We start from the raw sequence: 27,876 nt of genomic DNA, 5'->3' as shown, positions 1-27,876 counted from the left end.
CTACAGTGACAGCGCACCAAAAGCCTAATACTACCTAAGTTGCTTCCCCAACGCCCTCAGTGCCTGTGATATTTGATAGGGGTGGATCGAGCAGTTTCACTTTGTAGAAAAGTAATGGAAATCGCAGGTGTTGAGTGGCCACTTGGGAGGCACCGTGAATCGACAACACCTTTGACGGACACCGGTGATTAGGAGGAGACTAAAATAGTTGCGAGGGCATTGCAAACCCACACACACCGTAGCACTTTACACAATTAAAGAACACACACACACACACACCAAAAGTCTAAAAACAGAACTCACCGTGAAGAGGTGATGAGGTTGAGGAGGAAAAGGTGCAGCAAAGGGCAGGGCTAACCTGTGAGAATTACAAAGCAGAGAGACATGAGGAAAGAAAACACACAACAACAGAAGAGCGAGATTGACAGAGAGGCTGGGAAAGTGGGAGATGGCAAATATCACAAACTGGATTTATCACATAGGGATTATAATAGACCATTGTTAACATCAAACGTGAGTATACTACTGCTTCTTATGAGGAGCTAATATCAAACGTCAGTATACTACTGCTTCTTATGAGGAGTTAATATCAAACAGGACAATACTACTGCTTCTTATGAGGATCTAATATCAAACGTGAGTATACTACTGCTTCTTATGAGGAGCTAATATCAAACGTGATTATACTACTGCTTCTTATGAGGAGTTAATATCAAACGTGATTATACTACTGCTTCTTATGAGGAGTTAATATCAAACGTGATTATACTACTGCTTCTTATGAGGAGTTAATATCAAACGTGATTATACTACTGCTTCTTATGAGGAGTTAATATCAAACGTGATTATACTACTGCTTCTTATGAGGAGTTAATATCAAACGTGATTATACTACTGCTTCTTATGAGGAGCTAATTAATACTACTGCTTCTTATGAGGAGTTAATATCAAACGTGATTATACTACTGCTTCTTATGAGGAGTTAATATCAAACGTGATTATACTACTGCTTCTTATGAGGAGTTAATATCAAACGTGATTATACTACTGCTTCTTATGAGGAGCTAATATCAAACGTCAGTATACTACTGCTTCTTATGAGGAGTTAATATCAAACAGGACAATACTACTGCTTCTTATGAGGAGTTAACATCAAATGTGATTATACTACTGCTTCTTATGAGGAGTTAACATCAAATGTGATTATACTACTGCTTCTTATGAGGAGTTAATATCAAACGTGATTATACTACTGCTTCTTATGAGGAGTTAATATCAAACGTGATTATACTACTGCTTCTTATGAGCTTTGGATGCCGAGGACATAATACCATTACACAATACATGACATTCAGCCTTACACAGGGAGCATGCCACGTAGGTTGACACGATACAATTTGTGAAGAAATGTGCAGTTACGGTTCAAGCAAAGGGTCAAATACATTGTCGGCTAAAATACAAGGTCCAATATATTGAAACGTAAAAGTGTAACGTTCTGTATTATGTGCTGTGTATGGGTTGTGTGTGAGAAATGCATGTCAAAGAGAAATGCAGTCAGGCCGGTTGAGTGACACACATACTTGTAAAGGGGTGAGGGAGGGAAAACGCAGAAATGCTGTCAGAATGTGCTCCCTAACAATACTATGTGGAGGAGTGTACTGTGAACGCGACTAATTATTGTTACCCGAGGACAGTGACAGAAATAGGTGACAAAACAAAACACACCCTAAGCCTATATATACTTTGGTTGAACCACATCCAGGTAGACAGTAGTAGAGTCGGGTGACTTTCAAGTGTTGAGTTTATCCCTTTCCCTTTGATTTCTCCTTCAGTAAGGTGAGAAGGTCATAGCATGGCTAAACAATTTGTTTCTACCACAGTCAACTTGTTGCCTTGTATGAGAAAGTTGGCAAGACAATGACATAACATTGTTGAGTAAATACAGGTCCCCTAAGCTAGGCGGCCATGTTGTAAGTAAAGGATGTTATTATAGTATTATACTCCTAAACATGACTGCAATAGACAAAGCAAATGGTTCTTTGTGGTGACGGTTTGATCAATTTTGCCACCTTGAACATTTACATTTTACAATTGCACAACAGCCAATCTATCCTCAAGCAAGAGGAATGCGAATTGGCCCAATCTCTGTCGTCTCAAGTTGACTCAAGCTGTAGTTCCATCTAAGAAGCAAATGTCCAGGGAACTGTCAACGGGACCTCTACCTGTTCCATACAACCGGTTGTTGTTTTATCTCTGTGGTGACAAACGAAAAACAGGGGATGCGTCTGAAATGTCACCCTATTCACTATGTAGTGGGGCCCATAGGGCTCTGGTCAAAAGTAGTGCACTATATAGGGCATAGGGTGCCATTTCAGATACACACAGTCTCTTCCTACTATAGCCCCTAATAATGACTTGTCCCATTGACCTGCCCTGAACCTGCCTACTAAATTTGAACAACAATATTCTGTCCACTTCCACTGTTGGCAGGAAGAGGTTATCAACGATTCCATTGGAGAATACTAGTCAGTCAGCCAGCCAGTCTGTCTTAGCATTTTTCAAATGTCATGCCCAAATCATATGGAGATAACTTCAAACAGCGGAGTCATCAGAGAATGAATAGTGACCAATTAAAGTCAGACTGTGTGGTGACACTTATAAAGTGTGTAGTTGAATGTAACATACTGTACCCAGGCCTAAATAACACCAATGATGCGGCATGTCAAGTAAAATTTCTCCCAGCGTGAAAATGTTCCCGCTTCAATATTTGCACGCGCATCTCTTTATGTGGCCGAGCTCGTGCGGATGTTCTCTCACACCCTCCCTAGACCTAAAAAAACATCTCTTTACGTGGCCGAGCTCGTGCGGATGTTCTCTCACACCCTCCCTAGACCTAAAAAAAACATCTCTTTATGTGGCTGAGCTCGTGCGGATGTTCTCTCACACCCTCCCTAGACCTAAAAAAACATCTCTTTATGTGGCTGAGCTCGTGCGGATGTTCTCTCACACCCTCCCTAGACCTAAAAAAACATCTCTTTACGTGGCCGAGCTCGTGCGGATGTTCTCTCACACCCTCCCTAGACCTAAAAAAAACATCTCTTTATGTGGCTGAGCTCGTGCGGATGTTCTCTCACACCCTCCCTAGACCTAAAAAAACATCTCTTTATGTGGCTGAGCTCGTGCGGATGTTCTCTCACACCCTCCCTAGACCTAAAAAAACATCTCTTTATGTGGCTGAGCTCGTGCGGATGTTCTCTCACACCCTCCCTAGACCTAAAAAAACATCTCTTTATGTGGCTGAGCTCGTGCGGATGTTCTCTCACACCCTCCCTAGACCTAAAAAAAAAATCTCTTTATGTGGCTGAGCTCGTGCGGATGTTCTCTCACACCCTCCCTAAAAAAAAACTTCTGTGACCACGCGCATTTGCTTCACACATCTGCCAATCAACGGTGACCAGGATTATTGACTCTGACCAATCAGAAGCTTGTTGAGGCGTGAGGTCCCGGACTCGTGCGTCAACACGAGTCGTGAGAAACATCTGCACGAGCTCAGCCACCCACACAGACGCACGTGCAATTATTGACCGGGAACATTTTGAGGTTGTGAAATGTTTTACAACATGACGTCACAATCAGAACTATTTCACGCTGGGAAGATTTTTTTACATCATCCGGCATGCCCAACCCATCCAGGGTTTTACGTGATTAGGACACATCCCAAAATGCCAAGCGTGGTATAACACTTAACCTTGCCATATTGTGCAGTCAGTGTGATTATACTGTAGCCATAGTCACATTACTGCATCTTAAATTGCCTCAGCATCAGATCTAACCAGATACCATGGTTACTTGGGATCCCAATATCTAGAGTTAATCTAGGTTATTCACTCAGAAAGCAATCTCGCTGAGATTACATCAATAACACTAGCGCAGTCAAAACACATGTACACAGAATAACAAAAACATGTACCAGTGTTCAAAATACTCACATCGTCATCGTCATTGATGGGGGGGGTGCAAGACATGGAAATTGTATGACAAGTGTACAACTGTACAGTCTTTTTCCTTTTCTTAAAGTAGACATTGATTATCCTAGATCAGGGGTACTAAACTTTTACCCTACGAGGTCCGGAACCTGCTGGTTTTCTGTTCTACCTGATCATTAATTGCACACCCCTGGTGTCCCAGGTCTAAATCAGTCTCTGATCAGAGTGAAACAACGGGAAAAAAGGCAGTGGAATCAACTTTGAGATGGAGACAATGGACTTTTATTTTACCTTTATTTAACTAGGCAAGTCAGTTAAGAACAAATTCTTATTTTCAATGACGGCCTGGGAACAGTGCCTGTTCAGGGGCAGAACGACTGATTTGTACCTTGTCAGCTCGGGGGTTTGAACTTGCAACCTTCCGGTTACTAGTCCAACGCTCTAACCACTAGGCTACCCTGCCGCCCTGTGTCTTGTGTGACAGTAGAAGGTGTTGAATACTTGCTGTGTCGTTACAGCCGAGGGCTTTATGAGGCTGCTGACCCGTGGTAATCTAATGATGATATCTGTGCGTTTGCTCGCTCCCACTCCTCAGGATGTCGTCCTACTCTGATGCTGATAATCAGTGTCAACCGGGGGATACCATCTGTGGTAAGTGCTCCTCTCTCATGATCATTTTTCTCTACTTTTTTCTCGCCTTGTCTTGCACCTTCTACAACTTATACCCACTAGCTGTTGGGTCTCCAAGCCAAAGGTATTGACATGAAAACACGAAACATGAACTTGGACTCTTTAGATCCGATAGACCAGTGTTACCCCCGCCCTGGTCAATTGACCAATAAGAGAGTTCCAAATCTCTGTGCCAAACCTCTCTCCCCTCTCCACTCAGACCATTCCTAGACAGTCCAAGCAAAAATCTTGCTTGAGAAATGGCTCTTTACTAAGACTCTATTTTTGATGCTTTTTGACAATTTCTTAAATTGAAAACAATCATAATAAGTTACTTAATTGTTACCCAGAAATGATTTGATTTAAAAAAAAACACTGCATTGGACCTTTAAATGAAGGCAGTGTACACATTGTAAGTAGCTTACGAAATAAGATGATATGAATGAGGAGCACTAAATCACCCCTGACAAACAGTAATTATGTGTCGGAAATACAGTACCAGTCAAAAGTTTGGACACACCTACTCATTCCAGGGGGTTTTCTTTATTTTCTACACTGTAGAATAATAGTGAAGACATCAACATTACGAAACAACACATATGGAATCATGTAGTAGCCAAAAAAGTGTTAAAGAAATCCAAATCTATTTTATATTTGAGACTCTTCGAAACCATTGAATGAGTAGGTGTGTCCAAACTTTTGACTAATACTGTGCATTCCTATTGGCATGTACTGTTGTTGCTACTTCAAGTGTATCATACTCAGGTTTCTGACTATCAAAACAAAATGCCAGACCACACCTGCTTGCTTTGTACTATAGTGTTGACATAGACATTACAGAACACAAAGATCACCATTTCAGGGAGACAGACATAAAGAATAGTATTGAAAGGTCATCCTCAACCATTTCCATTCTATATTTCTTTGGTTCTTTTTCACTCTATTTGTTGCCCAATGTGATTCAGAAATGCTGTCCTTTTGCAGCACAGGGTCAGCTGTAGCAGGTTAGACGTTAAGTGCCTTGTTAAAGTGCCCAAACGGTAGTAATACTCTAACTCTGACATTGGTCTCTCTCGCTCTCCGTCTCGCAGAGATCACAGTGTACAAACAGGAAGTCATCATCGTGCCCATCCTGCTCCTTGCGAGCTTCCTGGTCACTCTGCTAATCATTCTCCTGATGAGGTGCTGCCCTGGAAAGGGAATCCGCGGACGACCCAGCGTAATCCTAGCCCGACCACACAGCACCCGAAGGTTGAGCGCGCACACACTGAGGCAAAGTGCCAGACAGAACGTACAGGGCATTGACGGTAAGTTGGTGTGCACATTGATGTCATGCCAATGAGCTTGACTGATGAGTCAGCATACTTGTATCTTCCCACTCTGTACAAGTCTTTCTAGATAGATGGGTTGCTTCCGGCAATGTATTGACTCTCCAGCTCAATGCGTCTTTACACGTTGTGTTGTCAGTTGGGACAGAGAGGATGAGTCAGAAACAGGATACGTGTCACCGGGACAGAGAGGATGAGTCAGAAACAGGATACGTGTCACCGGGACAGAGAGGATGAGTCAGAAACAGGATACGTGTCACCGGGACAGAGAGGATGAGTCAGAAACAGGATACGTGTCACCGGGACAGAGAGGATGAGTCAGAAACAGGATACGTGTCACCGGGACAGAGAGGATGAGTCAGAAACAGGATACGTGTCACCGGGACAGAGAGGATGAGTCAGAAACAGGATACGTGTCACCGGGACAGAGAGGATGAGTCAGAAACAGGATACGTGTCACCGGTAACGTTACTGCCCTATTTTAAACATGAGCACAATTCCCGCCTGCATTTTAAGCCCCTCCTACCCAAACTCATGATTTGTTGGGAGTTTTTTTATTTTTTGTCTGAAGTGGACCCTCCCCTGAACACTTTCCTTCCAAGAACTTGTGCCACTGTTGCCTCATTTCAACATGGAAATGTGGGTAATATTTGGTTTGAGACGTTGATCAATGAAATTAAGCTTTATTCACCCAATCAAAAAGACAAAATCTTGTTGAATTCCCAATGTGTTTTCACTGTGCTTTCAACCATCTAAAAGCATGATCAAATTCCAATGGAAAAACATTGTCAGATTTTTTGGGGTTTAGTTGTCATCTAAATGCACTTTCAACCGTTTAAAAACGGAACAAAGTTAAACATGGGAATACAATGTCAGATATTTTGCATTTATACAGCAACTTAATGTCTTTTCACTGTGCTTCCTCTAACAGCACAACCAAATGACCTGGATTGCAGTTAAGATTACATTGAAATACAATAGTGCGAGTGATCAATGCTGCTCAAGATTCTTCCCAGATTATTATAGACCTCCACAGACCTGCGAACAATGCATGCTATCTTGAACATGTGCACTTTCTATCATTTCATAAGAAGACATTTATGGTTACAGCAGGCTAACTTCAAAATGTGGCCATGGATGTGTTACTCATTTTAAAAGGTTGAATAAATACTGCTACATTACTTTGTAAGATAGGCTATTTAGTGTATTGCAAAAGTAATATTGAGTTGTGTTTTGGTTGACAATGCAGCCAAACATCAACATTTTAAAGGATTTCTAAAGCTTGCATAGTTTCATTTGAGCCACTGGTTTAATACCTATTCCTTCACTTTTTTACATTTTTGCTTTAGTTAGAGATGTGAATCCAACATATCAATCAAATGTATTTATAAAGCCCTTTTTACATCAGCAGATGTCACAAAATGTTTATACAGAAACCCAGTCTAAAACCCCAAACAGCAAGCAATGCAGAGGTAGAAGCACGGTGGCTAGGAAAAACTCCCTAGAAAAGGCAGGAACCTAGGAAGAAACCTAGAGAGGAACCAGGCTCTGAGGGGTGGCCAGTCCTCTTCTGGCTGTGCCGGGTGGAGATTATAAGAGTACATGGACATTAAGGCCAGATTGTTCTTCAAGATGTTCAAACATTCATGGATGACCAGATGGGTCAAATAATAATCACAGTGGCCGTAGAGGGTGCAAAAGGTCAGCACGTCAGGAGTAAATGTCAAGAGGTCGTAACATATTATTTGGTAACTTGTCGACTATTTAATAGGCTATTTACTGTATTGCGAAAATGTCATTGAATTGTGTATCAAATATCAACATTTGAAGGATATGTACTGTATCTTTTGTGCTACCGATTTAGTCTGGCTCTAATTAAAAATGGGTATATGTTGGCTTCACCTCTCCCATCTCAAACAAAGTGAAAGAATAGGACTAAATCAAATCTAACTGGATTTAAAGTGCATTTAAAGTTCAATTCAATTTAGTCAAGTCTATTAACTTGTAACTTTGGTTGAGATGGAGACGTGAATCCAAAGTATCAATTGTTCATTTGTAGACAAACCGGGAATTAAAAGGCAGACTAAGTCAGTGGAACAGATGGAACTATCCAGTTTGTCTACAAATGAATCATTGATACGTTGGATCCACATCTCCAGCTCAACCAAAAATCTGAGTTAAAGAACAGGACTAAATCTAATTAAACTTTAAATGCACTATTCTTCAACTTTGATTTTGGGTTGAGATGGAAGAAGTGAATCCAACGTATTCATGATTAATCTTGAAGATTACATTTGAATTCAAAGCTTGAAACCCTAGACCTATATGTATTGTCTATTTGTAGTTGAACACTGGGTTGAATTGAAACAATAGCTGTTGATGACTTTGCCAATGCTATATAAGTCTAAATAGTGTAATTGATGACACTCTATTTAACTTACGAAGTATGGCTACATTTCATTTGCTCTGTTAAACCTACTCTTTGGAATGACAAATAGCAACAGTGAATACATTTAGTTATTAAGGGATCTCTCAATAATCACTCTCACGATAGCACATTGGAAGCAGTCATTGACCAAAAATAAAAGCTGGGCTTGGATAAAACCCTGGACGCGAGACCAAATGAATAGGAGATCAACTCTCCAGTGGGAGGTGCTGATCAGCCTATTTTTTAATTTTTTTTATGATAATGAATATAGTTGAACAGCTGACGTTTCAAAAAGTACAAATTCAACATATTTTAGGTGTTGAAAATGGGCCACAATGATGACATAATCCTGTGGTTGACATTTCACCCTCAAAACAACAGTTCACGTTGATTACTTGATTCAAATTCTATGTATTGTCCAAGTAGATTCCACGTCACAATTGATTCAACCAGTTTGTGCCCAGTGGGTTATGATGCTCTTAGGTCTGTGATATCCCAGACTAACTCTGTACTAGAAATACAGCAGTAAGCATTTACAAACTTTGTGAAGCACATAGTTAGTCAATTGCTAAAGCACAATGATTGCCATATTGTTTATTTTAGACTTAATGCCGTGGTGTAAAGTACTTAAGGAAAAATACTTTAAAGTACTACTTAATTCGTTTTTTGGGGTATCGGTACTTTACTATTTATATTTTTGACAACTTTTACTTGACTATATTCCTAAAGAAAAGTATATGCACTTTTTACTGCATACATTTTTCCCTGACACCCAAAAGTGCTCGTTACATTTTGAATTCTTAGCAGGACAGAAGATGGTCCAATTCACACACTTATCAAGAGAACATCCCTGGTCATCCCTACTGCCGCTGATCTGGTTGACCTACTAAACACATATTTGTTTGTAAATTGTGTTGGAGTGTGACCCTGTCTATCCATAAAAATAAAAATAAATATGTGCCATCTGGTTTGCTCTCTCGTCCTGACCATAGAAAGCCTGTATTTTCTATGGTAGAGAAGGTCAGGGCGTGAATAGGGGTATTAGTCTAGTTTATTATTTCTATGTTGGGGTTTGTGTATGATTTCCAATTGGAGGCAGCTGGTAATCGTTGGTCTCTAATTGGGGATCATATTTAAGTTGCATTTTTCCACCTGCGGTTTATGGGATATTGTTTGAGGTACTGTGTTTTGAGTTAGTGCACGTAGCACCTCTAGTCACAGTTTGTTATTAGTTTATTGTTTAGTTGTTGCTAAGTTTCACTATTAAAATATTATGTGGAACTCAACATACGCTGCTGCGCCTTGGTCCGTCTCTACACAAGAATGTGACATTTGCTTAATATAAGGATTTTTAAAATTATTAGTACTTATATTTTAGCAACTACATTTACTTTTGTTACTTAAGTATATTTCAAACCAAATACTTTGACTTTTACTCAGTACTATTTTACTGGGTGACTTCCACTTTTACTTGAGTAACTTTCTATTAGGGTATCTATACTTTTACTCAAGTATGACCATTGGGTACTTTTTCCACCACTGTTTTAATGTAAATGTTTGCCAAAACTAGACTAACTCCTGGCATATATTTATCTACTGGATTATGGTGTATTTATCGACTTTAAAAAGCGTACATAGGCAGAGACTGATTTTTGTTTTATAATGCATGAGTTGCATCTCTAGGTCTGAGGAATTTCATATATATAATTTGATATATGTAATACCCATCTGTTCACCTGCAGCTCCTCCTGAGCTGAACCCACTGGAGCATGAGGAGTTACCTATGGGCACTCCGACCTGGCGTGACGCCCCAGACACCTTTTCTGCAGTACCGGAGACGCCCAGAGAGAGGCAGCATGGCTCTTTCAACCTCGTCACTCCGCTGCCCCTGTCCTTTGTCAAACCGAATGACTCTGTCACCCTCTGCCGGGCAAGGATGGACAACAGAGATGTGATTCTACGGAAACTTAAAGGTAACATTCTTTGATATACATTGGAGTTATAAAATAGATGCTCCAATCCAGAGACTGACAGTCAGTGTATTGTAAGACCTTCAGGCTTATGAGTATAAAACCTGAAATGTTGGGGATGTTACCTGGTCTTGGTGTCACGATGACATCTGATCGATATTCAAATCAACAGACCTAGGCCAACCCATAACAAAAATGACTACATTTCCCTTCAGTAGCCTACTGACAGATATAGAAGGAGAAAAAAGTGTGTTTGAGGGGATCTGTTTGAGCAAAGCGAGGCACAGAACCACTAGTCTTGATAACACATTGAGTAGTTATGAGGGATGTTAGATCATTTGTAGATCAGTGATTCTACGCAGTCCAACTGCAATGTAGTAAATCTCAACATGCACCTGTTCTCCCCCAGAGACAGCTGATGCCAGCGAGCGCCAGTCCTTCCTGGGCTTTGCCTCCTTTCTGTCTGAGCTGGGGCCCCACCCCTTTCTGCCTGGTCTAATAGGCGTGCTCTCCCTACGTACCCCCCTCATCACCGTGATGGAGGAACTGGAGCACAGGGACCTGCTGGGGTTCCTATGGAGGTGTCGACAGGTATGGTACTCCCATAGAGATGGATAGAGGACCCAACTTTATATCTATGAGCGCATGGGCAGCACCATTGAGGCTACCGCCCATAGAAATCCCCACCCAGTTGACTACTTTAAAATGGGTGAAGCACAGCGGAAGCCCTCAATGGCAATGTCCATGCTAAAATGGCTTATATCTATGATGAATCCTCTATATAACTCTATGGGTACTCCTACATTGCCAAATAGCTGGGGATGTTCAATAGGGAGAACACCGTTTTAAAAAGAGTGAAACGAAGAGGTAGCCTACTTGAACTTGTCCCGAAGAAAGATTGTTTCACCAAAACGTTTTGCTCTAGACTGGAGTATACTGACCATGATGCTGATGTGTTATAGGGACGGCTCTTAGCCAGAGATCTGCCGTGCACAACCTTTAGGTAAATCGTGAATTGTCGCCTGAACATTCGAGTTGTACGTGGATCTCAAGAGGCTGCGCAAACACTCTGTAATCATTTAGACTACAGTGAATATGGACATGACCATTAGTGATAGTGAGAATGGAGACTCACAGTGCTGTTTCTTGGCAGGACACAGGCGGGGAGTCCCCATGCGACATCACAGAGAAGCGCATCTTCACCATGGGAGGACAAGTGGCTTCTGCTCTGGTTGGTCTCTCTCTCCTTTCCATCCATCTCTGTCCGTATGTCTACAATTGAAAATGATAGTTCAAGTTGAGTGCATATGCTATGAAGATGTCGATCTAACCATTCCATCCTTCTTATTCAGAACTGTGTAAGCACTTTGTGACAACTGCTGAATTAAAAGGGTTAATGCATGCATATAATTTAGAGCCAATAGTTTTACCTCATCAAGTCGTGTGTTTAGGGAAAACTCCTGGCCTTGACCTACTTGATTTGTCTGTATGAATGGATTTTACATGCTTGAATGTCCCATAGCCATTGTAAAACAGCATCCTCCTTATCTGTGCATTCAGGAATACCTGCATGGTCAGAGCTGTATCCATGGCAACGTTGGAGCTCGGAGCGTGTTGGTTGGCAGAGACCTGACAGCTAAACTGTGGGGATTGGGTCCAGCATACCGCAGGAAAACACAAGCAGGAACTCCAGGAGAGCTGGAGAACACCGAGACGAGGAAGTGGCACGCTCCAGAAGTATTGGCAAGGAGACATGTCAGTCAAAGCAGTGACGTGTAGGTCGCCAATCTGATTGGACATATAATATGAAAAAGTCATGAGACTTTTAACGTTGACAGTGATCTCTCCAACCATCCTTTTTTTTACAGCTGGTCTTTTGGTATCCTGCTCCATGAAATGGTGACACTCGGTAAATGCTTTTCTAAATAAATAAATCTATCATTACCGGCCTGTTAAACTGTTACAACCATCACAAATGTTATCCCAGGGATATAATGTTTATCATGTACACGCACCCCTAATAAACTCATTGAATCCTCCACTTTCTAGGTGACCCACCATTCCCTAAAGTCATGGCCAATGATCTTCTCCAATACCTCCAGAGAGGAAAGACTCAGAAGAGACCCGCTAATTGTTCTAACTCACTGTAAGCGACCACATTAAGTCATAATCCGTTAATAATGACCTAGTATACCACAGAAAACATATAACAGTACTAGTTCTTAGACAGTGATAGAAGTGGCCACAATGATCCCCACAAAACCAGTTAAAATTGGTTCCAAAAGCTACTGTACCTTTTTCAGGTATTCCATAATCAAGTCCTGTGGCCAGTTCGCTCCACACGAGCGCCCTGCATTGGCTGAGGTGATCCAGAAGCTCCAATCAGGAGAGAAGAGTGCCAACGATAGGCCAGTTCTTCGCGTGCCTGGGCCACTGGACATTGAGAAGTACCTGCACGAGGCGGGATATGGAGAGGCCTACAATTACACTGTTCTCTGATTGGCTCCTGTGCTTCTTGTTTAAATCTAGGTCATAAATTCAGTGTCGCTTTTTCACATTACCGTGAAGACTGCTGGAAGAGCGTTTCAAATGTCAAAACACCAAATCTTGTTTTTCTTTAGGTGCCATTACTATCCTCAATACAATGTGAGAGACTGAAGAAACACTCAGGTATCAGGACATAACTATACTGAACAAAAATATAAACGCAACATGCTACAATTAACCATTTTACTGAGTTACAGTTCATATAAGGAAATCAGTCTATTGAAATGAATTAATTAGGCCCTAATCTATGGATTTCACATCACTTGGCAAGGGGCACAGCCATGGATGGGCATAGGACCACCCACTAGGGAGCCAGGCCCAGCCAATCATAATGAGTTTTTCCCCATAGAAGGGCTTTATTACAGACAGAAATAATCCTCAGTTTCATCAGCTGTCTGGGTGGCTGGTCTCAGATGATCCCACAGGTGAACAGGCCAGATGTGGAGGTCCTGGGTTGGCGTGGGTACATGTGGCCTGCAGTTGTGAGCCCGTTTGGACTTACTGCCAAATTCTCTAAAACTATATTGGAGGTGGTTTATGGTAGAGAAATTAACATTAAATGATCTGACAACAGCACTGGTGGACATTCCTGCAGTCAGCATGCCAATTGCACCTGCCCTTAGAACTTGAGACATCTGTGTTGTGACAAAAACTGCACATTTTAGAGTGGCATTTTATTGTCCCCAGCACAAGGTGCACCTGTGTAATGATCATAATGTTTAATCAGCCACATCTGACACGTGGATGGATTATCTTGGAAAATGAGAAATGCTCACTAACAAGGATGTAAACAAATTTATATTTTTGTTCAGTATGTATGTATGTATATACAAAGCAATCTGCTTTTTCCATGACAGACTGACTGACCTAGGTGAACGCTATGATCCTCTTTGATGTCAATTGTTAAATCCACTTCAATCAGTGTAGATGAAGGGGAGACAGGTTAAAGAAGGATTTTTAAGCCTTGAGACAATTTAGATATGGATTGTGTATGAGTGTCATTCAGAGGGTGAATAGGCAAGACGCAAAATGTAAGTGCCTTTGAATGGGGTATCGTAGTAGGTGCTGGGTGCACTGGTTTGTGTCAAGACTGGCAATGCTGGGCCTCCCGAGTGGTGCAGTGGTCTAAGGCACTGCAGTGCCACTTGAGATCCTGGTTCAAGTCCAGGCTCTGTCGTAGCCGGCCGCGACCGGGAGACCCATGGGGCGGTGTACAATTGGCCCAGAGCCATCCGGGTTAGGGGAGGGTTTGGCCGGCAGGGATGTCCTTGTCCCTAGCGACTCCTGTGGTGGGCCGGGTGCAGTGCATGCTGACACAGATGCCAGGTGCATGGTGTTTCCTCTGACACGTTGGTGCGGCTGGCTTCCTGGTTAAGCGGGCATTGTGTCAAGAAGCAGTGCAGCTTGGTTGGGTTGTGTTTTGGGGGACGCACGGCTCTCGACCTTCGCCTCTACCGAGTTGCCGTGATGAGACAAGACTGGATACCACGAAAAAGGGTAAACGTTTTTTTAAAAGATTACAAAAAAATAAAAGAACGACAATGCTGCTGGGTATTTCTTGCTCAACAGTTTCCACCGTGTGTATCAAGAATGGTCAACCACCCAAAGGACATCCAGCCAACTTGACAACTGTGGGAAGTATTGGGGTCAACATCCTTGTGGAACGCTTTTGGCACTTTGTAGAGTTCATGACCCGACGAATTGAGGCTGTGCTGAGGGAAAAAGGTGTGGGTGCAACTCAATATTAGGAAGGTGTTCCTAATGTTTGGTAAAATCAGTGTATGTATGTATATATATATATATATATATATATATATATTTATATATTTATCCACTGTCTATATACTGAATATCTATGTGGCTCCAACGGAAAACCAAATGAACCTTCCCTGCAGGCTACAATGCCAGTGTCTTCCAAGGCCCCACTTGGGTCTCTCTCCCACACTAGCAGATATATAATTCTACATGTAAACTGTGGCCACTCACACTTTAACCCTTTAAACAACCATCAGTCTGCAATTTAGTCAGAAATGGCTGAGTTTCTCATCATCATAAAATCTAGCCCAGCAGGGAAGGTAAATTAAAGGGAAAATACACTCAATCTTTTGGTATCCCCCCCCTCGTATATCACTTGATTGTCCCTTTGAGGTATCTGTCGTACCACAAAGCAAAGTGATCCTTTCTTTATGTTCTTAGTTGAGCCGGGATCCCTGCCTAACAAACGTGCCTTAAAGTCACATATTACACATAAGTTCAGTCTACACAACACTCATCACTTCAGTTGCAAAATAAAAGCACTACCACTTCTGCGTGTTGTCCTAGTAGTTGGTTTATTATTATTTTTGCATGATATTGACCTAGCCTTCGCCAAGCTTTAAATTTAAAACACACAATTAGCAGAGCACCTAATCATAAGATTATTGATTATTCATAATAGCCACAGTCATTGCTACTGTCACAAGAGCCTTGGATAGGTTCAAGTTATGAGGAAAGCTATGAGGAAGACCACAACCCAGGGTCATGTTCATTAGGGCACGCAGCATGAAAATGACTGATTCTTATTGGATAAGTCCAGGTAGTCCCTCTCTGTTTCAGTCAGTTTCCTTCCGTTTGATGCCTAATGAGCACGACCGTGGTGACATTTTCTATCCCTACTGTAAATAGCTCTTCCTGTGTGTAAAACTGCAAAGACCTTACTTAAGATTAAGGATTGGATTTAAAAATAAAAAAAATTCACCTAAACTGACATACCCAAATCTAACTGCCTGTAGCTCAGGACCTGAAGTAAGAATATGCATATTCTTGATACCATTTGAAAGGAAACACTGAAGTTTGTGGAAATGTGTAATTAATGTAGGAGAATATAACACATTACATCTGGTAAAAGATAATACAAACCAAAAAACATGTGTTTTCATTGTTCCCCCCTTCATCTCTGAAATGCAAGAGGCCATACATTAAGATTGGATCCTAGGTGTAATTTAGATTTTGTCCACAAGATGACAACAGTGTGTATGCAAAGTTTCAGACTGGTCCAGTCAGGAATTACCTGGCTACACAATATTTTGCATCAAGTCTGCCAGGAGTTTTCCTAAATGTGCCGAATTGGTCAATTTATATATGTTCAAGTACATAACTATAGAGGACATACAAAAATGCTATGGTAATAAAACATTTAAGTTTACACACTCCCAGGAATGTCATACACGATGGATCACGGATCACGACCTTAACCTTCACACATCTAGATGGCCGGGCGGGGTGGGTGTGGTGCTAGAGACAGCAGTGGGGTCAAACTGTAGAAACCAGTTACTACATTTGAATATAAATTTTATATTTTATCTCTGGGACCCTCAGGATGACAAATCAGAGCAAGATTACTGAATATACGTACATTATTTACCTTCAGAGGTGAATGTATCAAACCAGTTGTCGTGATAAAAGTGTTTTGTGGTTGTGCACTATCCTCAAACAATAGCATGGTATTTTTTTTCTTCCTTTAATAGCTACAGTAAATTGGACACTGCAGTTAGATTAACAAGATCTTAAGCTTTTTGCCCATATAAGACATGTCTATGTCCCGGAAAGTTTGCTGTTCTATACAATGTTTTCTAGTCACATTATCGCATATTGAGCAACAAAAATCCCGGTTAAGGGACACCGATCCCGTTTAGGTTTTAAAAAACTAACATTTAAAATAAGCAGGAGGGCATATAATCTAAAACATGTTGAGAAAACTGAAGTAGCCTATGGGATGGTATCACTTGAATCGGGTATCCCTGTACTTCAGATCCGCATAGATTATTGTTGCCACTTCACAGACATTTTAAAAAGGACGTTTTTAATATAAATCCTGTGCACCAATTGTAAGTTACTTGCTCATTTCAGCGGACAGAACACGTCTCCCTCTATTTGTCAAGTTTCTTAGGCCAATATATTTGCTACTCCCCAGTAATGGTTGGCAAAGGCAATGTGTCCATTGCTTTACATGACCTTACCATTCATAACAACTCGTAAAAATAAGGAATGATATGAAACACGTTTTTTTTTTTACGGACGACTCCGTTCTAGTACTATTTTTTCGATCATTGAAACTACTTAAAGGCCACAATTTCCACAATGATTTTCTACAGCGTAAACAAAGGCAGTCCAGCCAACAAAGGTATATTTAAATATATAGGCAAATATTACACACATAAAGGGTTTGCTCACTCACTCACATAATACTCCACATTTAAGGTCCACATTTTGTGGATAGAAGGCTCATTTTCTCCGCCTTTCATTCTGTTTGTTTTGACAAAACATAGTAAAACCAACAAGGACCCCACTTAATACGGTTCAAAAGTATTTCAACAGCCATATTGTCAGCTCCTTTCTCTCTTGGAAGTACCTCTCCTTTCCTCCGTTCATTCTTCCTCCTCAGTCTCTCAGGTTGTTGATATGGGCACAGATCTTGAGGGCGGGACCGAGCTTGATGTTCATGGTGGACATGAGATGCTCCTCTCGGAGTAGCAGCAGGGCCTGTCCGTCAATCTCCTGCGACAGGAAATGGTCCGCCAGCTCCTCACAGCCTGGGTGAGAAAAGGAGGAGAGGAGAGAGGGAGGGAGAGAAAGAGGGAGGTTGGGAGTAAGAGAGGGCGGGAAAGAGAGAGAGGGAAGGGGAGACGGTAAGCAAGACAATAACATGAACAGCATTTACAATGGTGAAAATCTAATAGCAATGGCCTTCTACCTCAACATCATAGAATAATAGAGGGATTTAAAAAAGCATGCAAGATAACTGTAATTCGAGATTTCAAAAGCAACAGAAACACAGAGTAGCATTTGGGTGTTGTTGCATGACAACGCATGTCCTTCTAAGCTGACGGTAATCAACCAATGATGTCTATAGTAAGTGAAGTACAACATAGAGCTCATCTCTGTGGTACCAACCTTGCAGAGATGATATGAACTGAGACACTTCCTCCACACTCCACTGGGCGGGGCTGCCGGGCAAGAAGTGGGGCGCCTCCGAGCCCTCCAATCGGAGTGTGGGCGGAGGCTGGTGGCAGGAAGAAGAGGAGGCCGGGGAGAGGGACATGGGATCGTCCTCGTCCTCCCCGCAGCTGGAGACGTCCTCCGATCGGCTGGACTCGGAGCGGCACTGTAGACAGTGAACCAGGACTTTGTGAGAGGTGCGTGTGCAACAGGGTAGTCACAACATGGCCACGCTTGAACACGACAAATATGGCATTACCGTTTGACAAGCCGATTTTGAGGCTATTTGAGGACAGAAAGGTAAACGTTTAAATTAGGGTTAGTGATTTAAACCCATCTAGAAACCACCCTACTTTCCACCTTTTCTAGTTTGGACAGACAGCGATACAGGTCTCTTCAGTCATCCATGCCAGCTCATGCCAGGTCGCAATTGTAAATGAGAACTTGTTCTCAACTTGCCTACCTGGTTAAATAAAGGTGAAATGAAAAAATAAACAAGTGTACAACTATCAATGATCAACTGACCATTACCTTAACTGGTAAGGGTCTCCCTGCTATTTTGGCACTGGCGATCTCGGAGCTGGTCCGGTGGGGGACCCTCCTCCTCAGGACCCCGTCCTCGTCAGAGTGGGAGAGGTGACCCCCCTGTCGCAGGCGGAAATGCTGGCTGCAGCTCACATTATACCTGGAGCAACACGGAGGAATATAGTAGGCATACACTGAGTGTACAAAACATTAAAGACACCTGCTCTTTCCATGACATAGACTGACGAGGTGAATGCAGGTGAAAGCTATGATCCCTGGGGGGACTGATGTCACGTAAATTCTCCCCAAACAGTGCAGATAAAGGGGAGGAGACAGGGTCAAGGATTTTTAACCCTTTAGACAATTGAGACGTGGATTGTGTACGTGTGCCATTCAGAGGGTGAATGGGCAAGACAAAATATTTAAGTGCCTTTGAACAGAGTATGGTAGTAGGTGCCAGGCGCACCGGTTTGAACTGCAATGCTGCCGGGTTTTTCACGCTCAACAGTTTCCAGTGTGTATCAAGAATGGTCCTCCACCCAAAAGACATCCAGCCAACTTGACACAACTGTGGGACGCATTAGAGTCAACATGGGTCAGCATCCCAGTGGAAAACCTTCGACACCTTGTGGAGTCCACGCCCCGGCGAATTGAGGCTGTTCGGAGGGCAAAAGGGGGAGCAACTCAATACTAGGAAGGTGTTCCTAATGTTTTGTATACTCAGTGTATACTGACATATAGTAGACTTATAATGACATATAGTAGACATACAGCAGGGAATTTGTACCTCTTGGAACAGGTCAAGGAGCAGAAGCGCTTGGTCCCTCTAAACTGTCTGGCTGGGGCGAAGCTTTTGCAGTACTCACACTTCAGCACTGGGAAGAGAGAACAGGAAAAGGTTTAAAGAACGATACCAATTGCAGTTTGTGGTCAAACCAGAGGCTTCGATGGAAACGTGACCCGGGACTGTGGTCTGAGCCGAACCTGTAGCTGTAGTCACAGTCTCAGGCTGACTAGAGTCTAGATTGTCCATGGCCAAATCTTCTCCAGCTGGCTCCTTGACTGGCCCACTCACCTGTCAATCAAAATACAGGAACAAAATGTGTGGTGTTCAACATTACTGATTACAGGGAATTAATGAGAATAGTGTCTACAGTGCATGTTGTTATTATACAGTACATGTCACTGCATCTACAGTACATGTCATTATTTATATCAGGTGGTATATATCAGAAAAGGGTACAAATTAATGTTGTATTGTATATGAGAGCTACAACTTCTCCAAAAACTACAAATCCCAAGGTGAATACTCTATGTACAGGGAAAGGTTCAGCTCCCTCCTGGATGACGAAGCCCTCTATGAGGTGGGTGAGGACGTGGGGTTTGACCACAGCCTGTTGAGGGGGGGCTCTCTCCCCCTGGCCACCCCCCATACGGGACATCGAGAGAGCAGGGGAACGAGAGGGAGAGGGGGAGAGAGAAAGTGGACCAGAGCCTTAAGAAAAGAAGGGTGGGGGGGGGGAGAAAGGATTTTATCATTTATTTTTGAACAATTTTAACCAAGTCTGCCTGGCCACAGTGGTTAAATCTGTGCAAACGTGAGGTTTTTGAAATCATGCACAGGTGTCAGCTTGGTGGCTGGGCCAAGGTGGAAAATGGTCTCCTTGCACTCTTATCCTTTCCTCCTTTCAGTGGTCGGAAATGAGAGGAATGAGAAAGGCAAAGTATTGAAGACAAGTGGGCCCATTTATTAGTGGATTCCTTACCTGCTTCCGTGGCGGAGGAGAGGGCAGGGGAGTGTTCACTCATTGGAACAAGGTGGGGAGGAGGGGCACCATCTTCGTCATTGGCTGCGACTGACTCGGATTTCCTCTTCATCGACTTACCCTGGGAGGAATGTCATTCATTCACAAATGGAATCGACAACCACTACGTTGTTTAGAAACATCAGTCAATTGTAGTGTTATCAGTGCTATTAGTAATGAACAACTCACCTGGGGAGGCTGAGAACACACAGACTCTCCATTGGCTGCCACTACGGTGCTGCTCGCCTCAACCAAAGGCAGGGGTAAAGTATGGGAGGAATGGGAGAGGGTGGGAGGAGAGATGGCTGCCTGGGACTGAGAGGAGTTGCTGCTGGCCAAGGTGCAATTTGGACTTGGCTTCAGCCCAGGTCTCTGATTCTGATTGGCTTGCGCATGCACGTGAGAGATGTGGGCCAATGGGAGGGTTTCCTGGGCTGATTGAAGGCTCTTTAAATCCGTCCGTCGGTTTATCACCCCTCCCTCTCTGGAAGTGATGGAGGCCACCATGGTGAGAATGCTGGCTCTGCTGGAACTACTCAGAAGAGTAGCTCCATCCTGGGAACAGGTGTTCCGGGCCTGGACCAAGGCCAAAGCCTGGGGGCTGCCTATGGAGCTCTGCCTGGCTCCTACTATCTGAACTGGGATGTGCGGCGGAGGCTGGGCAGCACTAGTCTGATTGTTGGCGGGGGGTGCGGGGAGGATGGGAGGCGGGTTGCGGGATGGCAGTTGCAGGGGCATACGGAGACCCTGTTGAGTTTTGGGCTGGATTGGAACGGGACCGTTCCCGTGGCCTCCCTTGTCATTAACAGTGCTTTTCTGCAGAGGCTGAACCACCAGTGTTTGAGTACTAACATTGGGCTTGATGGTGGCAGCAGCCACCTGGTAACTGTGGGGCTGGGCGGGCGCATTGGAGGTGGGCACCAGAATGTGCGTCGCCGTGGTGGCGGAGGTAACCGTGGTGATAGCTCCGCCCCGGCCAAAGTTGGGTCCGGAGAGGAGGAGCTGTGAGAGTGGGACAGAGGTAGAGGGTGAGGAGGGGGTGTTGGAGTGGTGGTTGCCCGTCTTGAGGTTGAGAGAGGACAGGTTGGCGTTGGAGCTCTGGATGTAGGTGGGGATCTTGATGTGGGACTGTTGCTGTTGGGTTGGTTTAGTGGTAGACTGTGGAGTGGACTGGTTGAACTGCTGGTGAGATGACTGGACAAGGGAGTAGGTCGCTGGGAAAGAATGAGGAAGGAAATGAATAACTAACAGGTAAGGAAGTATGCTAAGTATGTAAGGCTAGGTGTGCTGCGATTTCACTCCCCACCTGGTTCACCCCTCTCTGGGGTTTCAGTCTTGACCCCGACCCCCTTGGGACTGCTGACACATCGCAGAGCCAGGTTCTGTACCTGGCCCAGAAAGAAAGAGGGAGATGAGTGTATGACAATTGATGGAAAGAAGAGGCCAGAGAGAGGGATGTAAGAGAAGAAAAATCTAGTTTCACCAATTTCAGAGCCCAATACTGTAGTTTGACTGCACAAATATTCAAGATTTTGCCTGGTCCCAGATCTGTTTGTGCTGTAATGGCCACAGGAACAGGCAAGACAGCACCAACAGGACTGGGAACGAGCTATTCTAGATTTCATCACTAAAGCAGGACTCACTCCAATGTTCTCTGTCACGAATACAAAGTTGATCCATACCTGGTCATTGTCTGATTGGTTGCTGGAGGAAGTAGGTGTATCTTCCCGTTGTTGCTGCTGCTGAGTCTGCGGCTGCTGGGTGACTGTTGCCATGGCAGTGGTTGCCGTGCTACTAGGCATAAAGATGAGCTGGGAGGAGAGGGGAGACCTCAGAGACCGGTTCACCTACAGTATAACAAAAGAGACTGTCAATCAAAGAGTCCTTTCATGGAGGCAAATGACAAAAGCTAATACTCTTGAGCCAAGCCCAAACCAAACCAAGCTAAGCTGTACTAGGGCTGTTGTGGTGACGGTATTACCGCCACACCGGCGGTTACCAGTCATGAAGGCAGTCAAATTCCACGTGACCGTTTAGTCACAGTAATTAGGCTTCTCTGACGCTGCTGATGGTCATTAGTCGCCCACCAAACTTGCTAACTGCCTGGTACTCAGCACTCTATTGTCCCTCTAATCACTCTGACATCAATGCAAATGTCATCAAAAATATAATGAAACACTTAATTGAGAGCCCATGAGCTCATGTTGCGCAACATTTCTATAGGCTATGCAATTGCGCGAGAAAACAAGAGTGATGGCCTCTATTAAAAAGAGGAGGATCCCATCAGCTTTCCATAGGCTAAGGCCTACTATATTTATTTCTCAACTTTCCTAATATTAAGCAAATATTAAGCACATTGCGTATCTTTACAACAGGAGTATAGCCTACCTGGCTGGGATGAGTGTCCTCCATTCGCTATTTAAGTGCAGAGATGACATGTATTTTTTCCCCTGCCCCTGTTTCGAGACATGTGCATGATAATGGTCCATTCTAAATCAAAACGGATTTCACACATATATTATTTAGTATATGTAAAGACAAGATTAAAGAATAGTCTGATGGGTGACAATATTAGCTTATCACTTGTGAATTATATATTATCACATTGATGCCCATCTTAAGGCAAGAAACAATGCCTCTTTTTTCTCTTCGAATCATAGTCCACACCTCATGTAGCCCAAAGGCCTATATGTTTTGATAAGGTTTGTATCACAACTAACGTGGTCAAATAGAGCTTAACTGGCATACATAAGCAGCGCGTGAGTTTCGAGTTTCAAGTTTGGGGAAGATAACCATAAAAAAATGCACCTTTATAATAAAAGCACTTTTAATAATGGTGTTTTCCCACTAATGGAACATTCACACTTATAGCTTACTGCTGTGTGCGCTTATAATGTGAAGAAATAGCCAAATAGTTTATCAACGTTTTAAGTTAAATGTTCTGATCTGTTGCTTCAGCCACATTGCATAAAACTTTTTTTGATGCTAGCAGTTAATTCATTTGGTATCTATCACATCCCACAACTGTCCCAGACTATGTTTGGAATATTTATTTCTCACACAGAATAGGTCAACTTTTGTACTATGGGGATAGTAGATTGATATAAACTAGTGCTTTTTCTGTTCGTTAGGCCTACTCATCTTGTTGGCTGACGAAAAGTAAATGTGGACAGTTTTTCCAATATCTTCAATACGCACCCCGATGTGTCTGTCTTCACTTGTAGCCTGTGAGAAAGACCAGATCACATGATGGAGAGTGGTGTGAGGGAGAAGTGCTTTGGAACAGGCAGTACTCAGGGAGAAGGGGTGCAAAAGGCATGGATTCTTTAGGGTGAATTATGGCCACACAATGGGGATTGTGCTGGAAATTCGAGGAATTATCAAATGTTTCTCAAATTGTGAACGAGAGACTGACAAAGTGTGTACAGTCTGCGCAAAAAAACAAAGCAGAGCTCATGCCTTTCAAGTGACTTTTTTCAAATCATTATTTGTCGCATCAAAACATTTAGTTGGTAGACCAATTAAAGATACATTAATAACTCTAAATTAAGCATATAGGAGTACCTATTTCTATGTAAACCGCTCAACAAAGAATAGTCGCATGTGCGCATTCCCTCAAATCCTTCGGCAAAAATATCCTTTCTATTTTATTCAGCTTTGTTCAATTGTATACTTCATACTATAAAATAATGCCATGGAATTCTATGCAAATCTTGTCTGCTAAATGAACTAGTGTAGCCCACAGCCATATGGCATAGCCATACCAGGGCCTAACATAAGGACAACTCAGAGTATGTTATTCTCAAAAAACAATACCTCCAATTTCGTGATATCCAATTGGTAGTTACAGTCTTGTTCCATCCCTGCTCTCCCGTACAGACTCGGGAGAGGCGAAAGTCAAGAGCAATGCGTCGCGTGATTCAACCCGGATCTGTAGTGACACCTCAAGCTCTGCAGTACCTTAGACCGCTGCGCCACTAGGGGGGGCCCTAGAGTTTGCTATTCTGTTCTTCTGAAATAGACTACATTTTCTTCATATCATGTTTCTTTAGACCTGTCCTAAAATAAATAATGGATTTATTGTGAAGGTGTAGGCTATATTACATGGATTTATTATGAATGTGTAGGCTATATTACATGGATTTATTGTGACGGTGTAGGCTATATTACATGGATTTATTGTGACGGTGTAGGCTATATCACATGGATTTATTATGAAGGTGTAGGCTATATTACATGGATTTATTGTGACGGTGTAGGCTATATTACATGGATTTATTGTGACGGTGTAGGCTATATCACATGGATTTATTGTGAAGGTGTAGGCTATATTACATGGATTTATTGTGACGGTGTAGGCTATATTACATGGATTTATTGTGACGGTGTAGGCTATATTACATGGATTTATTGTGACGGTGTAGGCTATATCACATGGATTTATTATGAAGGTGTAGGCTATATTACATGGATTTATTGTGACGGTGTAGGCTATATTACATGGATTTATTGTGACGGTGTAGGCTATATCACATGGATTTATTGTGAAGGTGTAGGCTATATTACATGGATTTATTAGACTATTTAAAATGTAGATGTTCCAAAGGTCTGCATCAGTGGCTTGTAGGATATGTGTGGAAGCCAGGAGATGCTGGCTTTAATTACCGTGAGATCGACAGTTATCTGCTTGACAATCATCGGCTGACTAGATTTCGGGAATGTCACAGCCCTAAGTAGTACTGTGCTGACCTGGTTATGCATCCACCATAATGGAATTGGAACTAAGCCAGCAAAGTTTTTGTTCGGGTCGGCCTTATAGTGTGAATCAGGCAATAGTGCATGGGTTCTCACTCTCAGATACATCTGTCCCTGTCCTGCCGCGTTTCCGCCCAGCAGCACTGATTGGCTTATAGTGGATGTCGCGGAGGAGCCTGGGCCTATAGCGCGGGTGCTGGTTATGGCACCACCCCCAGAAGTAGTTACATTCACCTGAAGAGGAAAGGGACAAAAGTGGATTTGAGAACAATCAAAGCTAACTGTATTGACTATTTTGGAGACGATCAAACAATGCAGGTGCCCGTGATTTCAAATATATAGAATGTCATTATCATTCTCAAACAGCAAATTGTGGTTTTAAGTCAATATCACTAGAGTGGCCTCTTTGAAGCTGGATTCTTATCAGTGATTCTGGGTAGCACGCCTACTAGTTGTCATAGATGTGTAAACGTACAGATGTGACTGTGGTGCTTGTGGTCTGAGAGGTGCTGTTGGCGGGAGGGCTGGACTGACGACTGGCAGCAAGGGTGGCCTAGAACAGGGACGAAAGGGACTAATGTCAAGAGCCATTGCCATACCGCAATCGACAGAAGCTCTATCCTAGTCGAGTTTAGAGCGGTAAAAAACGGACCATGTAGCAAACCTTGTGATGATGTTTCAACATAGCGTACTGTCATCCTATAGCCTAAACATTCGCAACCTGACCAGGACAACAACAACAAAAAAGCACCCATGCCGTTCTATTCTGAGCATGCATTATTAGTAGGGGTAGTTCATAAGGATGCTTCTATACCTGTTGTACTGCAGCCAGGTTTTGTAGCTGGGCACTGTTGATCTGTTGCTGCAGCATCAGCTGCTGGAAGTACTGCGCTGCGTTGGGCTGCCTCTGCAGCGCCTGAAGGGCCTTCAGTTGCACAAGATAGAAAACAGGGAGAGGGAGTCATTGACATTGCACTGTCAATAGCCTGCAGGTTGATATATACGAGCGCTTACAGAGTGATAATACGATAACTACACTACAGGCAGGATTACAGATGACACTGAGTGACACAGAGTACAAGTTGGGATTGCCATGTCAGAAAAAGGCGTCAGGCTATACATAATATCCCCATTCATATGCATGCACACCCACCCACAGTTACCGACCTGCACAGCCTGTCTCTCGTACAGGGACATGGAGTTCATTGGAGAGGGGCGGGAGTTCACCCCTGATGGAGTGGTTCCATTGGTAGAGCCCTGGTTTTGGTCCCCATCTGTCTCCATCACTGAGGGAAAGAAGAGGAGTGTTCAATCAAATGCTGACTAGAAAACCATGTCAAAAGACCTATCCGTCACTGGTGGAAGGTAAAGGATTATTCACACTGCAGCTCTGTGGAGAGGTGGAATATATCTGTCATGCCTGGATAACTAACATCTATATTTACATGTTGACACGATATTGTAGCCATCAATCAAGAATGCCATGCCTCCTTTCACTCCTTCTCCTGGCTGTGCTTGCAAACATTTGATTGTCATGCAACATTCAATGGCTAGTAATAAATGCATTATTAGTCGCTTGCAAGGGTAAATCATTATTAGCTGGCTAGCTATGAACATGCTATTCAGCTCACTTGTTGCACTATAATTAGAAGCAAGTTGAGTGCTGCTAGCCATTACAGTAGTTTGCTAGCTGGCTACAGTACCTAGTTGCAGCCAGTGCTAGCACACAAGCTAGCTACTGTGACTAGTTAGCTACCCGTGCCCATCGTATGCTGCAAATCCATTGCTCACCGTGGACGTCGGTGTATTGCCACTTTTGTTTCTCTCTCGACTTCAATGCGTCGCAGTATGCAACAATTCCTTTTGCACGACGATATTGCAGTACATTCAATTAGGTTGTTGATATTTTGCATAAAATTGTGCGGAGGACTACGCCTCCTTTTGATGTTTGTCCCTTTCCGGCGCAAAGGAATGACGGCACACATAGGTCGCGTGCCAAAATGTTTTCACAACAACATAGTTACAATGTCATCTCTACCTGCAATAGCAACACGGTTAATATGTCAGTAATTGCAACAGTGTATGTGATGCTCACTGTAGCTGCATCTTGAAAATACTCCTGCAGCCGTGTGCATCCGCTACTATGAACTTGATTACCCCAGTTTTGCTATCATAAACCCATTTCCCAGAAATCATTGTTTCATGTGTGTAAAAATGAAAGACATCGTGCCATGAACTAAGATGCGTTTGTAAGTAAAGCTACCGTTGCGTTTTTATTTCAAAACAATGTTTAAAAATGTACTTACTTTGGCCGCTTTCCTCCCAAGCTTCAAGCTCTAAACCTGTCACTCAAAATGGTCTCTCCCAGCGTCAACCTAGCCCGAGTCATGTTGAAATACTATTTCCAAATGAAACACACAAACAAACAGGTATTTCGGAGTAATGCCAGCTGGTGGATGTCAAAAAGGAGGTTAACAAAACATTTTATTACACTTTCACACACAGACACAGTACATTGATTGATTAAACCAAGCAAGATGCTGACTTTGTATTTGCCAAGGATAGTATCTGTACAGAAGATATCAAAGGTTGTGTGTTTGTTAGATGTGTGATGTTTTATTTAACGACAGTATATTCATATATACAAACACAAGTGAAACAAACACACGTGACATATAGGGCTGTATGGTTGTTGTTAGTTTGTTGTAATTTTTCATTATGTCTCATAGGGCATTTCAAAGCCAGATTTATACTGCTTGTGTGATACATTTTTTTTCAATACAGGAAAATTACCAAATGGATTCAGTAGTGTGCTTTTCTGCACTTCACGTGATCTCGATATTTATGAATTAGACCATATTTTTCAATTCAATATCAATGTTGATT

General features: G+C 42.8%; 2 protein-coding genes and 1 long non-coding RNA gene across 8 annotated transcripts; 1 reads left to right on the top strand and 2 right to left on the bottom strand.

Moving 5' to 3' along the window:
* Window positions 1–137: 137 nt before the first annotated feature.
* Window positions 138–15,235, top strand: LOC118399272 (tyrosine-protein kinase STYK1-like). 2 transcript variants are annotated; one of them, XM_035795211.2, is made up of 10 exons: window positions 138–513; window positions 4,582–4,637; window positions 5,747–5,962; window positions 10,154–10,384; window positions 10,791–10,972; window positions 11,535–11,612; window positions 11,942–12,156; window positions 12,250–12,290; window positions 12,431–12,527; window positions 12,685–15,235. In XM_035795211.2, the coding sequence occupies exons 2-10, from the start codon at window positions 4,583–4,585 to the stop codon at window positions 12,878–12,880; spliced, it is 1,311 nt and encodes a 436-aa protein (XP_035651104.1). In that variant the 5' UTR covers window positions 138–513; window position 4,582; the 3' UTR covers window positions 12,881–15,235. The 2 variants fall into 2 exon arrangements, with proteins under 2 accessions (XP_035651104.1, XP_052327954.1); XM_052471994.1 differs by having other exon boundaries at window positions 512–636.
* LOC127909840 (uncharacterized) lies at window positions 950–4,014 on the bottom strand. Its single transcript, XR_008072503.1, has 3 exons — window positions 3,084–4,014; window positions 2,894–3,020; window positions 950–2,830 (listed from the first exon to the last, which is right to left on the bottom strand). It is a non-coding gene; the product is annotated as an uncharacterized LOC127909840 (long non-coding RNA).
* A 4-nt stretch (window positions 15,236–15,239) lies between the features above and the next one.
* On the bottom strand, window positions 15,240–27,437 carry LOC118399271 (polyhomeotic-like protein 1). Of its 5 annotated transcripts, none has more exons than XM_035795207.2 (15): window positions 27,297–27,437; window positions 26,158–26,276; window positions 25,805–25,915; window positions 25,466–25,543; window positions 25,087–25,224; window positions 21,918–22,082; window positions 21,542–21,623; window positions 20,425–21,449; window positions 20,197–20,317; window positions 19,750–19,925; window positions 19,415–19,505; window positions 19,218–19,305; window positions 18,437–18,590; window positions 17,861–18,071; window positions 15,240–17,499 (listed from the first exon to the last, which is right to left on the bottom strand). In XM_035795207.2, coding segments are annotated over exons 1-15 (2,712 nt in total). In that variant the 5' UTR covers window positions 27,298–27,437; the 3' UTR covers window positions 15,240–17,347. The 5 variants fall into 5 exon arrangements, with proteins under 5 accessions (XP_035651100.1, XP_035651101.1, XP_035651102.1 ...); XM_035795208.2 differs by lacking the exon at window positions 27,297–27,437 and adding an exon at window positions 26,782–27,029; XM_035795209.2 differs by lacking the exon at window positions 25,466–25,543.
* Window positions 27,438–27,876: the final 439 nt, after the last annotated feature.

Source organism: Oncorhynchus keta, chromosome 20 (assembly GCF_023373465.1).
Source record: "Oncorhynchus keta strain PuntledgeMale-10-30-2019 chromosome 20, Oket_V2, whole genome shotgun sequence".
Lineage (NCBI taxonomy): Eukaryota > Metazoa > Chordata > Actinopteri > Salmoniformes > Salmonidae > Oncorhynchus > Oncorhynchus keta.
The sequence above is the reverse complement of the archived record's forward strand: the minus strand, read 5'-3'. Positions and strand labels throughout refer to the sequence as shown.